General features: G+C 36.8%; 5 protein-coding genes across 9 annotated transcripts; 1 reads left to right on the forward strand and 4 right to left on the reverse strand.

The window, feature by feature from the left end:
- Positions 1-441: 441 nt before the first annotated feature.
- LOC147288715 (uncharacterized) lies at positions 442-4782 on the reverse strand. Its single transcript, XM_086240434.1, has 20 exons — positions 4664-4782; positions 4332-4469; positions 4061-4098; positions 3916-3938; positions 3508-3614; positions 3366-3417; positions 3206-3290; positions 2926-3016; positions 2713-2751; positions 2556-2623; positions 2361-2423; positions 2223-2278; positions 2069-2142; positions 1817-1909; positions 1626-1727; positions 1448-1528; positions 1246-1337; positions 1117-1132; positions 869-979; positions 442-769 (listed from the first exon to the last, which is right to left on the reverse strand). Exons 2-20 carry the CDS (start codon positions 4452-4454, stop codon positions 650-652), a joined length of 1434 nt encoding a protein of 477 aa, XP_086096560.1. The 5' UTR covers positions 4455-4469; positions 4664-4782; the 3' UTR covers positions 442-649.
- A 232-nt stretch (positions 4783-5014) lies between these two features.
- Positions 5015-6559, forward strand: PDE329 (calcium homeostasis regulator). Its single transcript, XM_086240437.1, has 3 exons — positions 5015-5453; positions 5617-5781; positions 6005-6559. The coding sequence occupies exons 1-3, from the start codon at positions 5031-5033 to the stop codon at positions 6326-6328; spliced, it is 912 nt and encodes a 303-aa protein (XP_086096563.1). The 5' UTR covers positions 5015-5030; the 3' UTR covers positions 6329-6559.
- Positions 6560-6651: 92 nt separating this feature from the next.
- On the reverse strand, positions 6652-8665 carry LOC147288717 (uncharacterized protein At4g28440-like). 2 transcript variants are annotated; one of them, XM_086240439.1, is made up of 3 exons: positions 8535-8665; positions 7653-7877; positions 6652-7248 (listed from the first exon to the last, which is right to left on the reverse strand). In XM_086240439.1, the coding sequence occupies exons 2-3, from the start codon at positions 7873-7875 to the stop codon at positions 7058-7060; spliced, it is 414 nt and encodes a 137-aa protein (XP_086096565.1). In that variant the 5' UTR covers positions 7876-7877; positions 8535-8665; the 3' UTR covers positions 6652-7057. The 2 variants fall into 2 exon arrangements, with proteins under 2 accessions (XP_086096565.1, XP_086096564.1); XM_086240438.1 differs by lacking the exon at positions 8535-8665 and adding an exon at positions 7973-8171.
- Positions 8666-9038: 373 nt separating this feature from the next.
- Positions 9039-14789, reverse strand: FDH (formate dehydrogenase). 2 transcript variants are annotated; one of them, XR_015121770.1, is made up of 7 exons: positions 14542-14789; positions 14176-14347; positions 13346-13886; positions 12985-13109; positions 12460-12572; positions 12115-12371; positions 9039-9471 (listed from the first exon to the last, which is right to left on the reverse strand). XR_015121770.1 is itself a non-coding variant. In XM_086240435.1 (6 exons), the coding sequence occupies exons 1-6, from the start codon at positions 14617-14619 to the stop codon at positions 12258-12260; spliced, it is 1143 nt and encodes a 380-aa protein (XP_086096561.1). In that variant the 5' UTR covers positions 14620-14789; the 3' UTR covers positions 11943-12257. The 2 variants fall into 2 exon arrangements, 1 of the variants encoding a protein (XP_086096561.1); XM_086240435.1 differs by lacking the exon at positions 9039-9471 and having other exon boundaries at positions 11943-12371.
- LOC147288719 (uncharacterized protein At4g28440-like) lies at positions 9481-11350 on the reverse strand. 3 transcript variants are annotated; one of them, XM_086240441.1, is made up of 3 exons: positions 11206-11350; positions 10325-10566; positions 9481-9920 (listed from the first exon to the last, which is right to left on the reverse strand). In XM_086240441.1, exons 2-3 carry the CDS (start codon positions 10545-10547, stop codon positions 9730-9732), a joined length of 414 nt encoding a protein of 137 aa, XP_086096567.1. In that variant the 5' UTR covers positions 10548-10566; positions 11206-11350; the 3' UTR covers positions 9481-9729. The 3 variants fall into 3 exon arrangements, with proteins under 3 accessions (XP_086096567.1, XP_086096568.1, XP_086096566.1); XM_086240442.1 differs by having other exon boundaries at positions 10325-10549; positions 11206-11309; XM_086240440.1 differs by lacking the exon at positions 11206-11350 and adding an exon at positions 10645-10816 and having other exon boundaries at positions 10325-10549.
- Positions 14790-15560: the final 771 nt, after the last annotated feature.

Genomic DNA, 15560 nt, shown 5'->3' on the forward strand with positions numbered 1-15560 from the left:
CAATTGTCAACCTCCCAGGTGGCCAGTATTAGAATTTTGGCCCAATATTTTAAAAGATTATGTTCAATTAAATAGAGATGCAAATATACAAAACCACTTTATGGGTCCTGTACAGTTATCAGTGTAAAAGGTAAAAACAATACTGTAATTGAGAGTAACCTTTCCCATGAACTAGTAGCTGATTGTTGCTGTTGAACAGAACATCAATATACATGTGAAGGCCTTCTCTTTTTGACTTAATTGGGCATCAAAAGGAGAGGCCATTAGTCATGTAGTCAAGGGGGGGTTCACGGGGAGAGAGGGTTCAGAGATTAGAGAAGAAGAGCCCGTGATTTGAGCAGCCTGCCTGTCAAAGACTCAAAGGTCCTTCCCAAAGCATAAGATTTATCTTCTTTTCCAGATAGCAGATACCATTGTCAATTGTGATACAAACATTTCACAAAAATTGAAACAAAGGCTTCATTTCATGCCGACATGAACATATTTGTCAATAGAAAGAGCATTAACTACGACTAACACCTTGTTAGAAGCATTACAATGTCCAATAGCCCTTTCACTAATATATCATAGACGATAATGTAACGAGTATCCAAAATCGCACCTATACAAAATATATCCAACTTGATCGGTAAGTAAAGAACACAATCATTTAAACAAGGCCTGCCTCTAAGGCGGGGCGTTTCTTTTTCTCTGGTGTTGCATGTACTTGGGCCTTGATCCCATATGTCTTTAACTGAAAATTTTCAAAAGCATCTGAGATTGCTCCAACCTGTTACATTGTATTGGGTAAAATGTTAATTAGAAAGGGAAAAAAAAAAAAGTAAAAAGTAATGGTGATCAAACTGTGGAAACATTTAACTTGACAGACCAGCTCAGGCTTTTTGGAGTACACCCTCACTATCATATCTTGATATGATGTGGGCAGCAAGTGACTGATGCGATCATCACGTATAGTGAATTTCTCCTCACTCTCATAATCCTGAAAGAGAAACCAAACTTGTTTTAGTGACACGAAGAAGACCTTCAACTTCATCTATTTGCACCCCCTACGGCTATTTGTTCTTTCATAAAAAACTCAACAAAAAAAAAAAAAAAACAGGAGGTCAAGTGGTGTACCTTGAAAAAGTTGATACTGGAAGAGATACATGCATAAACAAGAGAGAAAGGAAAAAATCATTCGATGAATAATAATGGTTGCACCAAGAATGTAGAACAAATGGCATGTTAAAGGACATCTTCAAGTACCTTTCAAGAGGATTATGTATTCCACGAGTCAAATCAATCCTGACATTGCTAACAGCGACATCCTCCTCTTTCAAAATCACTCCTCCATTTTTCTGCTAAGTAACATGGCATTAGTAGTGAAAACAATGTTTAGCAATGAAGACGCACACACACACGCCGAAATAGAAAGGACCCATTGTGTTGTAACAGTTTAAGTTAGGACCTGAGCACAAACAATATCTTGGGCAGTGACATTTTTGAAATTTTCCACTTTATCCTTGGGTACAGCATACTCATTGCAAAACTGCCATCAAACATTATCAATCCACAGAAGAGATCCATATGTTAACATTCTATGATTTTTCTTTGAGTCAAGAATAGGTGTAATCAACAAAACTTACCTGATAAAGATTTCTCCTCCTAATGCGCAGGATTATGTCCCTAGCTTCCTTAAGTTCTTCGTTTGGAGCTGTCTCAATAGTTCTGATTATTGTGTCATCTAACTGCAATTCAATGATTTCAAGCATAGAATTCTAAGAATCAGGCCAATAAAATATGTATGAAATAAAATTTAGTAAATTGCTCCTGAAACCTTCCAGTATTCAGAGGGATCCTCAATGTGAGATGAAATTTGTAGGTAATCATTTGCTTTCACTAGGGCATCAACCACCATAAGCTCAATGGCCTAAACAAATAACTCACCATCAGATAGAAACATTTTGAATTCTAATAAGGCCATAAAACAGGAAAATGGAGGAAAAAAAATATAAACCATGAAAAGAAAAGGAGATATGACTGGGATGCAGAAGAAAATTGTTTGACTGAAGAGCTATCTGTTTTATACCTTTACTTTTGGATGTGTATAAACTGTTCGATACAAATCAGCCCGAGTGGAAAATAACTTGTGGACAGTAAGATCTAGAAAATTAGGCAACCATTAGCAGCAGAAAACGAAAATCAAATAGTAATCTGATAAATGAATATTACAAAATACTAACAATCTTTGGCACGATAGCAAATCTCATCATCCAAAACCCGCATTGTCTCCATTAATCTGCAAGAGGGAAAAATATACGAAGCTAGAAAATCATCCATACATTCTTTTTTTTCATTCACTTTTAAGAACATATAAGAACCTTCGAAACTCAAAGTTACATCCCAGCCCACAAGCTCGAGAGTCACGGACAATATAATCAAACCTGTTGATCATTAATATCTTCATAACATTAGATTCCAGTACAAAAGCTACATAAACAAGCATTAAGACGAAGTTCGAATGAGTAGTACCATTAATAATTTAATTCAGAAAAAAACCTTGAAGTGTCACTTACTTGTCCACATCAATTCCATTACGGCCATTTGCAACAATTTCATACAAAAAACGCTTCTCCTTGGAGCTCTATTTAAAAATTAAAAAGAAAAAGGAAAAATATAAGAAAATATATCAAAACGAACAAACATTATCCCTCGAGCTCCATAGCATCTTACTTTTGGCATTGCAAATTCAGAGCTAGCAAGTATCATCTCCTGCCAACGGAAAAAAAAAAAAAAAAAAAAAAAATCAGCCATGGGAGCAGAAAATCTAATTTGTTACCTTGTCATAAGCAGAGTGACATGTGTAACAAAGTCTGGAGCTGAAGAGAGAACTTCAAATAATATATTATACCACTGATAGTTCCTCTTAGGCATTTTATTACTAACCTTAACTCTTTTAACCATCTCAGGGTCAATCTCAATATGATGCTGATCAACAATGTGGTCAACCATTTTCACTGACATATCTTCATGAGACCTAGAAAGTTCATATGAGACAAAAACATATATAGATATTTAGCACAAAACCAAGAGGACAGAAATTGCTAAAGCATAGGTTCCAACTACAGGTTCTGTTTTTTTCCTCGTCTTTCATTTAATGATGGGAAACATGCCAGAGAGAAGCATATAAAGGAAAGTGTGTTATATTTAAGGATGTAAAACGTACCAATGGGAGCCACTCCGAACCTGGGGAAGAAACTCACGTTCAAATAAGTGACTGAAAGGCCCATGGCCAACATCATGCAAAAGTCCTATAATTTAAATGAACAAAAGTAATCAGACGACTCAATTTAGAGGCAGTATGTTAAAAACAAAAATATAATCACCTGCAATTTTCACTGTCTGGAGATCAAAGCGGTCGATACCAAGATCCGAACCCTGAAGCGATGAAAGCATTTATAAGACCATCCTAAAAATTTTGACATTATGTAGTTATCAGTACGAAATGATATAGAGCACACTTTATACCTGATAGTTTTTAAGATTCTGAACAGCTTCACCAGCAAGCCAGTAGACACCAAGCGAATGCTCAAACCTGGAATGTACAGCACCTGGATAAACCATGTGCGTCACTCCTGAAACATGTTAAAAGTTTGACACGTAAGCAGACTGCAAGTTCAACATAATAACCTACAAAACTTCAATTACAAAAAGCCAACAAAGTATTTAATAGAAGTCCAACTACAACATATCATATCCGAATCAAAATTTCAGAAGCCACATCCACATTAGAATTGTGCATATTTGGCACAACACTAACAATTCCTCCGATACCCACAAAAATGCCGGTGGAGAAAATTGGCAGACATTAACTGCTTGCAAAATTTATAATTAAAGAGATTTCAAATCGAAGGTTGTAAAAAATTAAAAACTCACCAAGTTGTTTCAGGTCACGAAGCCTACATTATTAAAATGCAGTGAAAAAAATTAATTACACGGCAAACAAGGACAAAACAAGGTCAGTGGTACTAATACAAAAATACACATTTCATTGACATAGAGATGTACAAACTCAACTTACCTTTGAAACTCCTCAGTATCAATAAACTTCAAAGAGAGCTGCAACCATAGAAAAACACAGTAAATTACAAAAATCATTCAATGTGACTATTCTCACCATTTATCAATTACCAAAATAAAAACATTTATAACAATGCCAAATTTCAAAATACTCCTTACCTATTTATGAAATCAGAAAAATCAATATATATCCAAAAATACATTCAAAAATATATTCAAAATTCGCAGTGCTTAACACAATGAGTATCAGAAGCCAAACTTAGAAAGAGTACCGGGTCGAGATAAATGTTGCCATGGACGTTATCGTGGACTTGCTTACAGTGTCGGGCGTCTTGCGAAGAAGCGAAACTGTATATCGGAGACAACAAAACGCCGTCGTTGCTATACGCACCCATGCTGGTAGTGGAGGACTGGTAATGAAGGTTTCGTAGAGACAGCGACACGCAACGAGAGAATAACGTCAGATTTAAAGAGGCGTGAAGTGAACAGCAAAACGTATAGCAATCAATATATGAGATAAAGTTACAATTTAAATTCCGAGAAATTAGGACGGGATAAAATGAGAGAGAGAGAGAGAGAGAGAGAGAGAGAGAGAGAGTATTACCGCTTCCAAGTATATAGAAAGACGAAATGAGAAGGGAAGAGACAGAGAATTTTTGTGGGGGTTTGCAGTTGCAGTTGCAGTTACAGAGAGGCCGTGCCGCCAAATTCACAGTTTATTAATTCTTTTTCTTTAATTTAATTTTTACTCTAGGGCTGGTACATTTTGCTTCGTCTTCCAGCGAAGCGTTGCACGGACTCACTCTTTGGGCCTCTAAAGAATGGGCCTATTTCTTGCAGGTTCGGCCCATGTTTTTAATTGGGCCGGAGCCGAAGGTCATTTCTGATATTTTCCCAAGCGGATAAGATAACGTATATAAATGAGAGGCCGATCAACGATCAACGAGATTAACTACCAGTTTTGCACAACCATGGTGGTTGTGGCATCATCCACTTCACCTTCTCTCAAACTCAAACCTAACTTCAATCCCCAAATCTTCACCACCACAACCCATCTCTGTAATAACATTACCTGCAAACCCACTTCACCTTCTCTGCTATATCTGGGTCAAATTTATGGCGACCCCACGAGACCCAACAGGTCCAAAGTGCCAAACTCCAATGGGGTCTTCACTGTTCGAGCTTACATGGACAATCCGAACTCTGTGTCTAGCTTTGCCAGCAAGGTCATTGGTTCGCTCCCAGTTGTTGGGTTAATAGCGAGGATTTTAAGCGATGAAGGAGGCCTCGGTGGTGACACTATTGATTTTGCTGAGTTTCGAAGAAGGGTGGGAAAGAAGTGTACTACCACTGATTCCAGAGCTTTTTATGAGTTCCAAGAACGACGAGGCCGGGTAATGAGTTCTCATTTTATTTTCTGCACTAAATTTTGATATGTGTAAAGATCAAATCTTTAAGCATATGCTTAATCACATTTAAATTGTATGAAAATATTGAGTCTCTGAGATGGAATTGTAAGCTTAGATGGAGTTTTGAGTTGGATTTTATTTTGGGCAGGCAGGGGATCCATTGTATGTTCTAATGTGCTGTTGGGTAACAGCCGTTGGTGCTGGTCTTCTCAAATCTGAGGAGATTTTAGAAGGGGCGGCGAGGCTGCGGGTTTCAAATGATATCGAATTTGAAGAGCAGAATTTCATTGCCTTGATGAATGAGGCAAAAGAGGTTGGTTACTGCTTACCCTCACTGGTTTTTCATCATCTTGGCTATTCAAATTAGCTCAGATAACCATCCTCTATATATATACTTGTTGAGCCAAGATTTTAGAACATTGAGTAAGAATTCATGATACATATATGCTTAATGCTGTTTGGTGTGTGTGGTGTCTCAGTGAGGCTATGAGTTCTATACATGGTTCTTACTGAAAATGATGTATGAATAAATGCAGAGACGGGCAAAGCTAAACGCTACTACTCCAACTATTCCTATGGAGATTCGGGTTGAGAAAGCCCTGGAAGCCATTTACGTCTGTTGCTTTGGGAAGGACCTAGTAGAAGAAGAAGACGAGAGACTTCTGAATGTCATGCTTAAGGCTGTTTTTCCATCGGTTGAGCAGTCTGAGATACAACGGATTGTCAAGGACAAGGTACAGAAAGTAGCTGAAGGCGGTGATATAAGTAATGTTAAAGAGCCAAAACCCCTATCAAAAGAAGCTATTCAAATGCAAATGAAGGACCTTCAATTCCTACAACAAAATAGAGAGGCGGAATGAAGTGCTCGTCCTCACTTGTAAGCAAATTCAAGATTCAGAAATTCAGAGGAGAAACAGCGGGACTTTTTTTTTCTTTTCGTTTTCATTTTGCTGCAGGGTCTCACTAAATAGAATAGAAATTGGTCCCGAGAACTTGTACTGTTCATGTTTTGGACAGAATTGAATGGTACTTAGGTGGAAACAGCTTATGCTTCGAGACAGAGCAAATAGTTCTCATCTTTTATCCCTTAACTTGTCGATATCCTTTTTTTATTTTAAAGTTTGAATAATAGAATAGAAATTTATGAAGAGAAAATATTAGAATGACAACCCAGGGCAGAAACTTCACTTGCAATAACCATATGGATATCTCATAGCATTAGCAGTTCATGGTCTAATACAAATAAATAACCAAGCAAGTTGCTTTCATGCTATTTGACTGGAATTACCAGCTGTACGCAGTTAAACGGCATATGCAGCCTCCATTGTACAAGTAGACTCCCATAGATATAACTTTCAAGATTTCAGCTAAACAAGAATTTTTACTGATTCAAGAAAAACAAGGAAACATTTGCACGGACCATTTGCTCCATTGTATTCAAGAATTTTTACTCCATTGTACAAGGAAACATTTGCACGGACCAAGAAAAACTACATATCACTGTGCCACCTCGTTAACCAGAAAATTCATATCTTTACTGATTCAAATCGGTTCCAAGAATTGCAGGGATGTGAACGAGCTTCTGAAGGTCACTTTTCAACAACATTAACCAGTTCATATTCTACCTGTGATAAGTTGTTCTCTTCATTAACAGTGAAGCTGGCTGGCTCGGTCACTTCAACTAGACCCCACTTGTCCACAGCAAGCCTCATAGCACCTTGGAACATGTCTATTTTTGCATTACGCAGAATTACTGTAGCACCAGTTTGCATCATGTCGACTGTCCATAAGAAATATCAAGTCATAATAAGAATAAAACTCATCCACAATCTATGCAACCCAAACCTTAACAATTTCTATATGACTATTGTTCCTCAAGGACTTAACAATTTCTATATGACTATTGTTCCTCAAGGACTCCCCTCAGAATAATTAATGCAGTCCTTCATACAACAAGTGTAAAGAAAACCACAGTTGTTTGTTGGAGTTCAGACAAGCAAACATGAGTTATGGATGATAATATTAAAATGAAGGAAAAGATAAATAGGGAAATAAACAATTTATATATAAATGATGGGATGATATACTACACTTGGCTCTTGTTTATAAATGATGTCGTTAACAGAAAAACGGATCTACAAAAACCATGACAGGTTAAAGATAGAAGGCCAATAAAAACACTACCTTGCTTATTTCTGGCAGTGAAAATGATGGTTCCTGTTTCATCACCAACCAAGCATTCAGCGATCCTCATCTGGAGAACTTGGATCCCATCTGGACGACCCTTCTGCAATACCATCTTCGCACTAACAACCTTTACAACCAGAGTGTGTCCCTTAGTGGCTGGTTGCAGCTGATCAACCTTTTTGAAAACGGGTTTCCTCTTTGCCGGTTTTGTTTCCTCCATATCTAACAAAAGGGATAACCAACAAAGACAAACACATCAATAACTGTCTTACTACATATAATCTTACTTCAAATACAAAATGCAAAATGAGAAATACCATTGTTGATATACATGGCAATTGCTTCCCCAAATGCAATCTTATTGATGAACAAAACAATATGAAACCAACCTCAAAATAAACTTAAAGAATACCAATAAAATTTCATGAATCTCGTACTTAAATGTAACCACATTGGCCACAAGAAACCTTTCTAATCAAAGACAAAGGGGAAACAGGACGAATTCAAGTACTCGCAATTTCCATAAAAATGCAACCCTTATCTTTTATTTCTCTTCAAATTACAATATTAGCCACGTATTCTCATTTAGAGTGTAGATCGCGATGAATGATGATGATCAAAACGGAAATTTAAGAAAAAGGAAGAAACTTTAGAAGCTGAGAAAGCAAAGCAAACACAATTATATGATTCTTGAAACAACTACTAAGAATCCTAAATAAGAAATTTCCCGGGAAACGAACGGAAGTGAAAATAAGAAGCAGAAAGAAATGTCCAGGTGCAAAGATGATCGATCATATAATAGTCAAGGAAACGACTTAGATGAAATGAAATTTACAGAATGAAGTAAGACGCATTGGATTCATTCAGTTTTGGAATTACCGTATAGCGAGAGAGGCAACAAATTGCAGATCGAGAGAGAGAGAGAGAGAGAGGTGAATTCGATTCAATTTCGGTTTTGGCCCTCTTGTTTTTGTTACACTAGTGATGTGGTGGAACCGTGGAACTGGGTGACCGTCGAAATCGCCTTTTGAAACGAAAGCTTACTGGACCAACGGCCGTTGATCGTCCACATTTTATGAACAAATCTTAACCGTCCACGTGTTCAAAACAGTAGACGTTCGGTCCGGATCATCTTTTCTATTCTTATGGATAAATAACTTAAGAGGCTTGAGTCTTGAGTCTTGAGTCTTAACTCTTAAGCAAACTTCTCGCTCATCTTATTTTCATTTTAATAAAATAAAATTCATAAAATCATCACTTATCCAAAAGAGTATAAATTGAATAAAATACCAAATTCATTGGCATATTTTACTCAGGTATAAGTATAACATCAATCCCATTAATATTTTAGTATGGATGTTAGCTCAAAGTAGTGAGGAAATATATAGAAATAGGTTAGAATTATAATAAGTCAACGGTTGGATTCCATACAAATACAATGTAACATAAAAAACATCAATCTTTGAGCTCAAATCAAACTTGAGCTGAATTTTTGTATAACTTAATTATTAATCAAGAGAATTAAAGCTTGGAAGGGCTCAAGTGCTCAACTGATTTGCAGTCTAAACTAGAAAGACACCCATGGCAAAGCTGCAACAGTACTGGGCAAGCTGTTATGAGTTATGAACTAGATCACTAACAAGTGGTTATTCAAATTAGCTTACAAGTTCTTATTATTGAAGGGACAATTTTCCAGTTTTCCAGGCAGCATATACTCACAAGTCTCACATAGACATAGCACAGCATTCTAGGTCAAACAGGGTGCCCCATCCCCCCAAACAAAACAAAAAAAAAAAACACTGGGTGCACAGACCAGCTGGTTGCTTTCATGCTATTTGACTGGAATTACCAGCTGTACGCAGTTAAACGGCATATGCAGCCTCCATTGTACAAGTAGACTCCCATAGATATAACTTCAAGATTTCTGCTAAACAAGAATTTTTTTTAAGGAAACATTTGCACGGACCAAGAAAAAATACATATCACTGTGCCACCTCGTTAACCAGAAAATTCATATCTTTAATGATTCAAATCGGTTCCAAGAATTGCAGGGATGTGAACGAGCTTCTGAAGGTCACTTTTCAACAACATTAACCAGTTCATATTCTACCTGTGATAAGTTGTTCTCTTCATTAACAGTGAAGCTGGCTGGCTCGGTCACTTCAACTAGACCCCACTTGTCCACAGCAAGCCTCATAGCACCCTGGAACATGTCTATTTTTGCATTACGCAGAATTACTGTAGCACCAGTTTGCATCATGTCGACTGTCCATAAGAAATATCAAGTCATAATAAGAATAAAACTCATCCACAATCTATGCAACCCAAACCTTAACAATTTCTATATGACTATTGCTCCTCAAGGACTTAACAATTTCTATATGACTATTGTTCCTCAAGGACTCCCCTCAGAATAATTAATGCAGTCCTTCATACAACAAGTGTAAAGAAAACCACAGTTGTTTGTTGGAGTTCAGACAAGCAAACATGAGTTATGGATGATAATATTAAAATGAAGGAAAAGATAAATAGGGAAATAAACAATTTATATATAAATGATGGGATGATATACTACACTTGACTCTTGTTTATAAATGATGTCGTTAACAGAAAAACGGATCTACAAAAACCATGACAGGTTAAAGATAGAAGGCCAATAAAAACACTACCTTGCTTATTTCTGGCAGTGAAAATGATGGTTCCTGTTTCATCACCAACCAAGCATTCAGCGATCCTCATCTGGCGAACTTGGATCCCATCTGGACGACCCTTCTGCAATACCATCTTCGCACTAACAACCTTTACAACCAGAGTGTGTCCCTTAGTGGCTGGCTGCAGCTGATCAACCTTTTTGAAAACGGGTTTCCTCTTTGCCGGTTTTGTTTCCTCCATATCTAACAAAAGGGATAACCTACAAAGACAAACACATCAACAACTGTCTTACCACATATAATCTTACTTCAAATACAAAATGCAAAATGAGAAATACCATTGTTGATATACATGGCAATTGCTTCCCCAAATGCAATCTTATTGATGAACAAAACAATATGAAACCAACCTCAAAATAAACTTAAAGAATACCAATAAAATTTCATGAATCTCGTACTTAAATGTAACCACATTGGCCACAAGAAACCTTTCTAATCAAAGACAAAGGGGAAACAGGACGAATTCAAGTACTCGCAATTTCCATAAAAATGCAACCCTTATCTTTTATTTCTCTTCAAATTACAATATTAGCCACGTATTCTCATTTAGAGTGTAGATCGCGATGAATGATGATGATCAAAACGGAAATTTAAGAAAAAGGAGGAAACTTTAGAAGCTGAGAAAGCAAAGTAAACACAATTATATGATCCTTGAAACAACTACTAAGAATCCTAAATAAGAAATTTCCCGGGAAACGAACGGAAGTGAAAATAAGAAGCATAAAGAAATGTCCAGGTGCAAAGATGATCGATCATATAATAGTCAAGGAAACGACTTAGATGAAATGAAATTTACAGAATGAAGTAAGACGCATTGGATTCATTCAGTTTTGAATTACCGTTTAGCGAGAGAGGCAACAAATTGCAGATCGAGAGAGAGAGAGGTGAATTCGATTCAATTTCGGTTTTGGCCCTCTTGTTTTTGTTACACTAGTGATGTGGTGGAACCGTGGAACTGGGTGACCTTCGAAATCGCCTTTTGAAACGAAAGCTTACTGGACCAACGGCCGTTGATCTTCCACATTTTATGAACAAAACTTAACCGTCCACGTGTTCAAAACAGTAGACGTTCGGTCCGGATCATCTTTTATATTCTTATGGATAAATAAGTTAGAGGCTTGAGTCTTGAGTCTTAACTCTTAAGCAAACTTCTCGCTCATCTTATTTTCATTTTAATAAAATAAAATTCATAAAATCATCACTTATCCAAAAGAGTATAAATTGAATAAAATACCAAATTCATTGGCATATTTTATTCAGGTATAACATCAATCCCATTAATATTTAGTATGGATGTTAGCTCAAAGTAGTGAGGAATATATAGAAATAGGTTAGTATTATAATAAGTCAACGGTTGGATTCCATACAATGTAACATAAAAAACATCAATCTCTGAGCTCAAATCAAACTTGAGCGGAATTTTTGTATTACTTAATTATTAATCAAGAGAATTAAAGCTTGGAAGGGCTCAAGTGCTCAACTGATTTGCAGTCTAAACTAGAAAGACACCCATGGCAAAGCTGCAACAGTACTGGGCAAGCTGTTATGAGTTATGAACTAGATCACTAACAAGTGGTTATTCAAATTAGCTTACAAGTTCTTATTATTGAAGGGACAATTTTCCAGTTTTCCAGGCAGCATATACTCACAAGTCTCACATAGACATAGCACAGCATTCTAGGTCAAACAGGGTGCCCCATCCCCACAAACAAAAAAAAAAACAAAAAAACACTGGGTGCACAGACCACCCTAAAGTGATGGAATTATAACCATCATAACTAAGAGTCTAAAGATCATTCATTATTCCCTATAAAAGCTTCATCACTTGAAGGCTTTATATTTAGTGGCTGCAACAGAACACAAACTAGCAGACTTCATCAGAAGCACCAAACTACAGATACTGGCTTGCTAGTTTACCCTCCTTGACAATGTAGTTTTGTGCAGGGAAGTCTTCTCCCTTGAAGTACCTATCAAGCATATCCTTCACACCAGCAGCATAACGTAACTGCACAAATTCCATTTACGGTTTGAGTTGTGGGAAGGAAGTGAAACCACTAGCATAAAGAAGGAAAACATTAAACAGCTGAATGTACCTGTCCATCAATTGTGGTACCAGATACATGAGGGGTCATAGCATGGTTTGGCATGTATCGCCATGGATGGTCTTTTGGAGCTGGTTGTGGGTTCCAAACATCACCACTGTAACCTGGAGAATCATAAAATCAAAATGAAACAATTAGCCAAAGTCTAAAGAGGGCACTGCTAGAGACTTTTCTCTTATCCATCAAGTAACATCATAGACATCTATGCAACCTTCTTATAGATGACAGACCTGTTTTGTCATTCACTTGATATCTGATTAAGAACCCGCTAAAGGAAAAAGGGAACCCAAACAAGAGAGTGAAAATTGAAAATTTAGAATCATGAGAATTAGAAGCATAGCTTCCTTCATGCCACCTTCTTAAGTGGTTCAAATAAGCAAACTTTTAAGAGCATCGCAAACTATTCTAGTTCAAAGAATATAATATACCAGAAACATGCTATTAGAATTCTGTATTGCAAGCAGGTTTCTTCATTCTTGAAAATTCATTAATTTTTGACCCCTGGTCTTGAGTTACCTGCAATGTGTCCACTGGAGCAAGCGTCAGCAACTGTTTGTGTGTCCATGATTGCCCCTCGAGCATTGTTAACGATCAGGACTCCCTTCTTACACTTTGCAATTCTATCTTTGTCAAACAACCCTCTGAGTCACGAAGATCAAGATGCTAATAAGTTTTCATTCACATCTCAGCACTGGAATATTATTACACTTTACAATTCTATCTTGTCAAACATCCCTCTCAGTCACAATATCAAGATTATAGTAAGTTCGAACACATCTCAACACTTGACAGCTTGCAAGACAAACAAAAATATTACATTTAACAGCGCATTAAATTTTTAGTGATAAAGTCAGAAGATTAGTCTTCTATTAAGTACCTTGTTTTATCAGTAAGGGGTGTGTTGATAACAATAACATCACATTTTGGAAGCATAGCATCAAGATCCTCCTCAAACTTTGCCCCTGTCTGTTTCTCCAATTCTGGGTCAATCTTTAGCCGATCATGATAGAGGAGATTACAGTTGAAAGGTTTCAACCTTTGAAGCAAAAGCTTGCCAATACGTCCGGCACCAACGGTACCCACTGTCTTTCCTTCCAGATCATAAGCTCTGTGGGCAATACCTGCAACATTCCACTCCCCATTAATAACCTGATGGTACCCGGGTACGAAGTTCCGGACAAGAATGAGGATTCTCATGAGCTCGTCTTCTGCAACTGAAACCACATTGCTTCCTGTGACCTCTGCAACTGTTAATCCAGCAGCAGCAGCAGCATTCAGATCAATATGATCAGACCCAATTCCAGCTGTGAGAAGCAGTTGCAAATTCTTGGCCTTTTTTATCCTTTCAGCCGTGACATAAGCAGGGTGGAAGGGGGTTGTTATGAGAACATGGAGGTCTGAAATGTGTTTTTCAAGTTCTGTATAAACGGCAGCAAAAGGGGAAAGGCGAAAATTGTTATTAGTGTAAACAATTTGAAAAACCAACCACTAAACAAATTCAACATTCCAAACAAAACCCACTATACAAATTGCTAAAACTTAACAGAAATTTGAGTTTGAGGAACATTGATCACATTGGGCATCACAGTTTAAGCTTATTGTAGCCTTAGAAATTAATGTGTGCACTCACTCACTCACATGCATTATATATGACATTATTATATAATTAATTAAAGGTAGTGGGTTAGTGGATTTATATGTACTAACCACAATCTGGTCCTTCTTTGTCGTCAGTGACAATATACTTGTGGCCTTGTGATTCCAGCCAATCCCTTATGCCCAAAGCTCCCTCAGCACAACCCACAAAATTGGGGTTCAGTGCAGCATATTCATTGGCCTTGTAAAACACCCCAACAATCTTTTTGCTACCAGGAGATGCCTGTAATTAATTCATAGTCAAAGCAAAATAATATGCACATGGTGATCAACCAGAACATTAATTTATCATAAAAGAAGAAGAATAAGGAAGCTGGGTCTGTAAAAAGCAGCAATACTGATTAACACAAGCTTAATTATAGCAATTACTTGCTGAATTATTTGATATTAATTAAGGATCGATATAAAATGGCTTACATGGAGGTTCCTAGTGAAGGTGGTTGATGATGATGATGAAGCAAGAGCTCGAACAGCAGACGTAATCACACCCTTCATCCTTTCCTTCCTTTCCTGCTAATTACTTGCCCAAAGCTTTAAACTACTCTGAAATTAAACTGAAAGAGAAGCAAAGCAAGCCTGTGTGTTGTCTACAACTCAGAGGCTCAGAGCTCTTCCCCCATTAATTTATAAGCGAAGCTCACTCTCTCTCTCTCTCTCTCTCAAGTCTCAACGGGTGCTTCTGTTTGTTGTCTCGATATGACGAAACGGTCCTTGCTTTTAAATTTTTAATTCGTCGCTTCCCTTTTTTTTTTTTTGGTCTTTTCCAATTGCGTACCCGATTTTTCACCATGTGCATGCTACGCACGTGTACAATGTACAGAGACAACTTGTCTCTGTAACTCCTTTTTCTTTTGGCAAATGTCTGAAAATCCTCTTATTTTTTCAAGAAATATAATTTTAGCAACTAGACTAATTGGTAAAATTATATTTCTTCTAATAATCATTAATCAAATAATAAATCATTAATTAAAATGATGTAATATTAATTTAGAAACCAGTAACATAAAAACTTTATTTGTAGACAGGATTATGCGGTTATGCCCATCAACTTGGACTTTTACAAGTAACAATAACTGAAGTAACAAAGTTGTATTACCAAAAAAGGACTTGGATAAACTTGAAGGCTTATTGTGGAATGTAATCATTTTGTTATTTGATTTTATCATCAATTCATCACTATATAAAGCAAAGGTCTATCCAACTTGCAAAACCATATGATTGTTGATATAAGTTAGCATATAAACTTTTGAAAATAGATCGATTTATTCCGACCTTAAAAATTAATTTTTTCAACAAAAATAATTGTTGCAGATTTTAACTTAACAACATTGGAAGTATCCAAAATAACATAACAATATCTGCCCTTGGGTTAGCCAAATAGTGAGGGTGGGTGAGACAATGTTTGGGTTCGATTTCCACTAATATAAACAAAATAA

This window comes from Dryas octopetala, chromosome 4 (assembly GCF_963921425.1).
Source record: "Dryas octopetala chromosome 4, drDryOcto1.1, whole genome shotgun sequence".
NCBI classification, from domain to species: domain Eukaryota; kingdom Viridiplantae; phylum Streptophyta; class Magnoliopsida; order Rosales; family Rosaceae; genus Dryas; species Dryas octopetala.

What these genes read in the sequence shown, in the direction of transcription:
- LOC147288715 (XM_086240434.1), bottom strand. Translation starts at nt 4,454, where the DNA reads ATGGGTGCGTATAGCAACGACGGCGTTTTGTTGTCTCCGATATACAGT. An exon ending in TGTAACTTTGAGTTTCGAAG is followed by an intron (nt 2,279 to 2,360) that starts GTTCTTATATGT and finishes TCCCTCTTGCAG; the next exon opens with ATTAATGGAGACAATGCGGG. An exon ending in AAGATATTGTTTGTGCTCAG is followed by an intron (nt 1,338 to 1,447) that starts GTCCTAACTTAA and finishes GTTACTTAGCAG; the next exon opens with AAAAATGGAGGAGTGATTTT.
- PDE329 (XM_086240437.1), top strand. Translation starts at nt 5,031, where the DNA reads ATGGTGGTTGTGGCATCATCCACTTCACCTTCTCTCAAACTCAAACCT. An exon ending in TCCAAGAACGACGAGGCCGG is followed by an intron (nt 5,454 to 5,616) that starts GTAATGAGTTCT and finishes TATTTTGGGCAG; the next exon opens with GCAGGGGATCCATTGTATGT. An exon ending in TGATGAATGAGGCAAAAGAG is followed by an intron (nt 5,782 to 6,004) that starts GTTGGTTACTGC and finishes GAATAAATGCAG; the next exon opens with AGACGGGCAAAGCTAAACGC.
- LOC147288717 (XM_086240438.1), bottom strand. An exon ending in CACTGCCAGAAATAAGCAAG is followed by an intron (nt 7,249 to 7,652) that starts GTAGTGTTTTTA and finishes TCTTATGGACAG; the next exon opens with TCGACATGATGCAAACTGGT.
- LOC147288719 (XM_086240440.1), bottom strand. An exon ending in CACTGCCAGAAATAAGCAAG is followed by an intron (nt 9,921 to 10,324) that starts GTAGTGTTTTTA and finishes TCTTATGGACAG; the next exon opens with TCGACATGATGCAAACTGGT.
- FDH (XM_086240435.1), bottom strand. Translation starts at nt 14,619, where the DNA reads ATGAAGGGTGTGATTACGTCTGCTGTTCGAGCTCTTGCTTCATCATCA. An exon ending in CCCCTTACTGATAAAACAAG is followed by an intron (nt 13,110 to 13,345) that starts GTACTTAATAGA and finishes TTCGTGACTCAG; the next exon opens with AGGGTTGTTTGACAAAGATA. An exon ending in GTACCACAATTGATGGACAG is followed by an intron (nt 12,372 to 12,459) that starts GTACATTCAGCT and finishes GAATTTGTGCAG; the next exon opens with TTACGTTATGCTGCTGGTGT.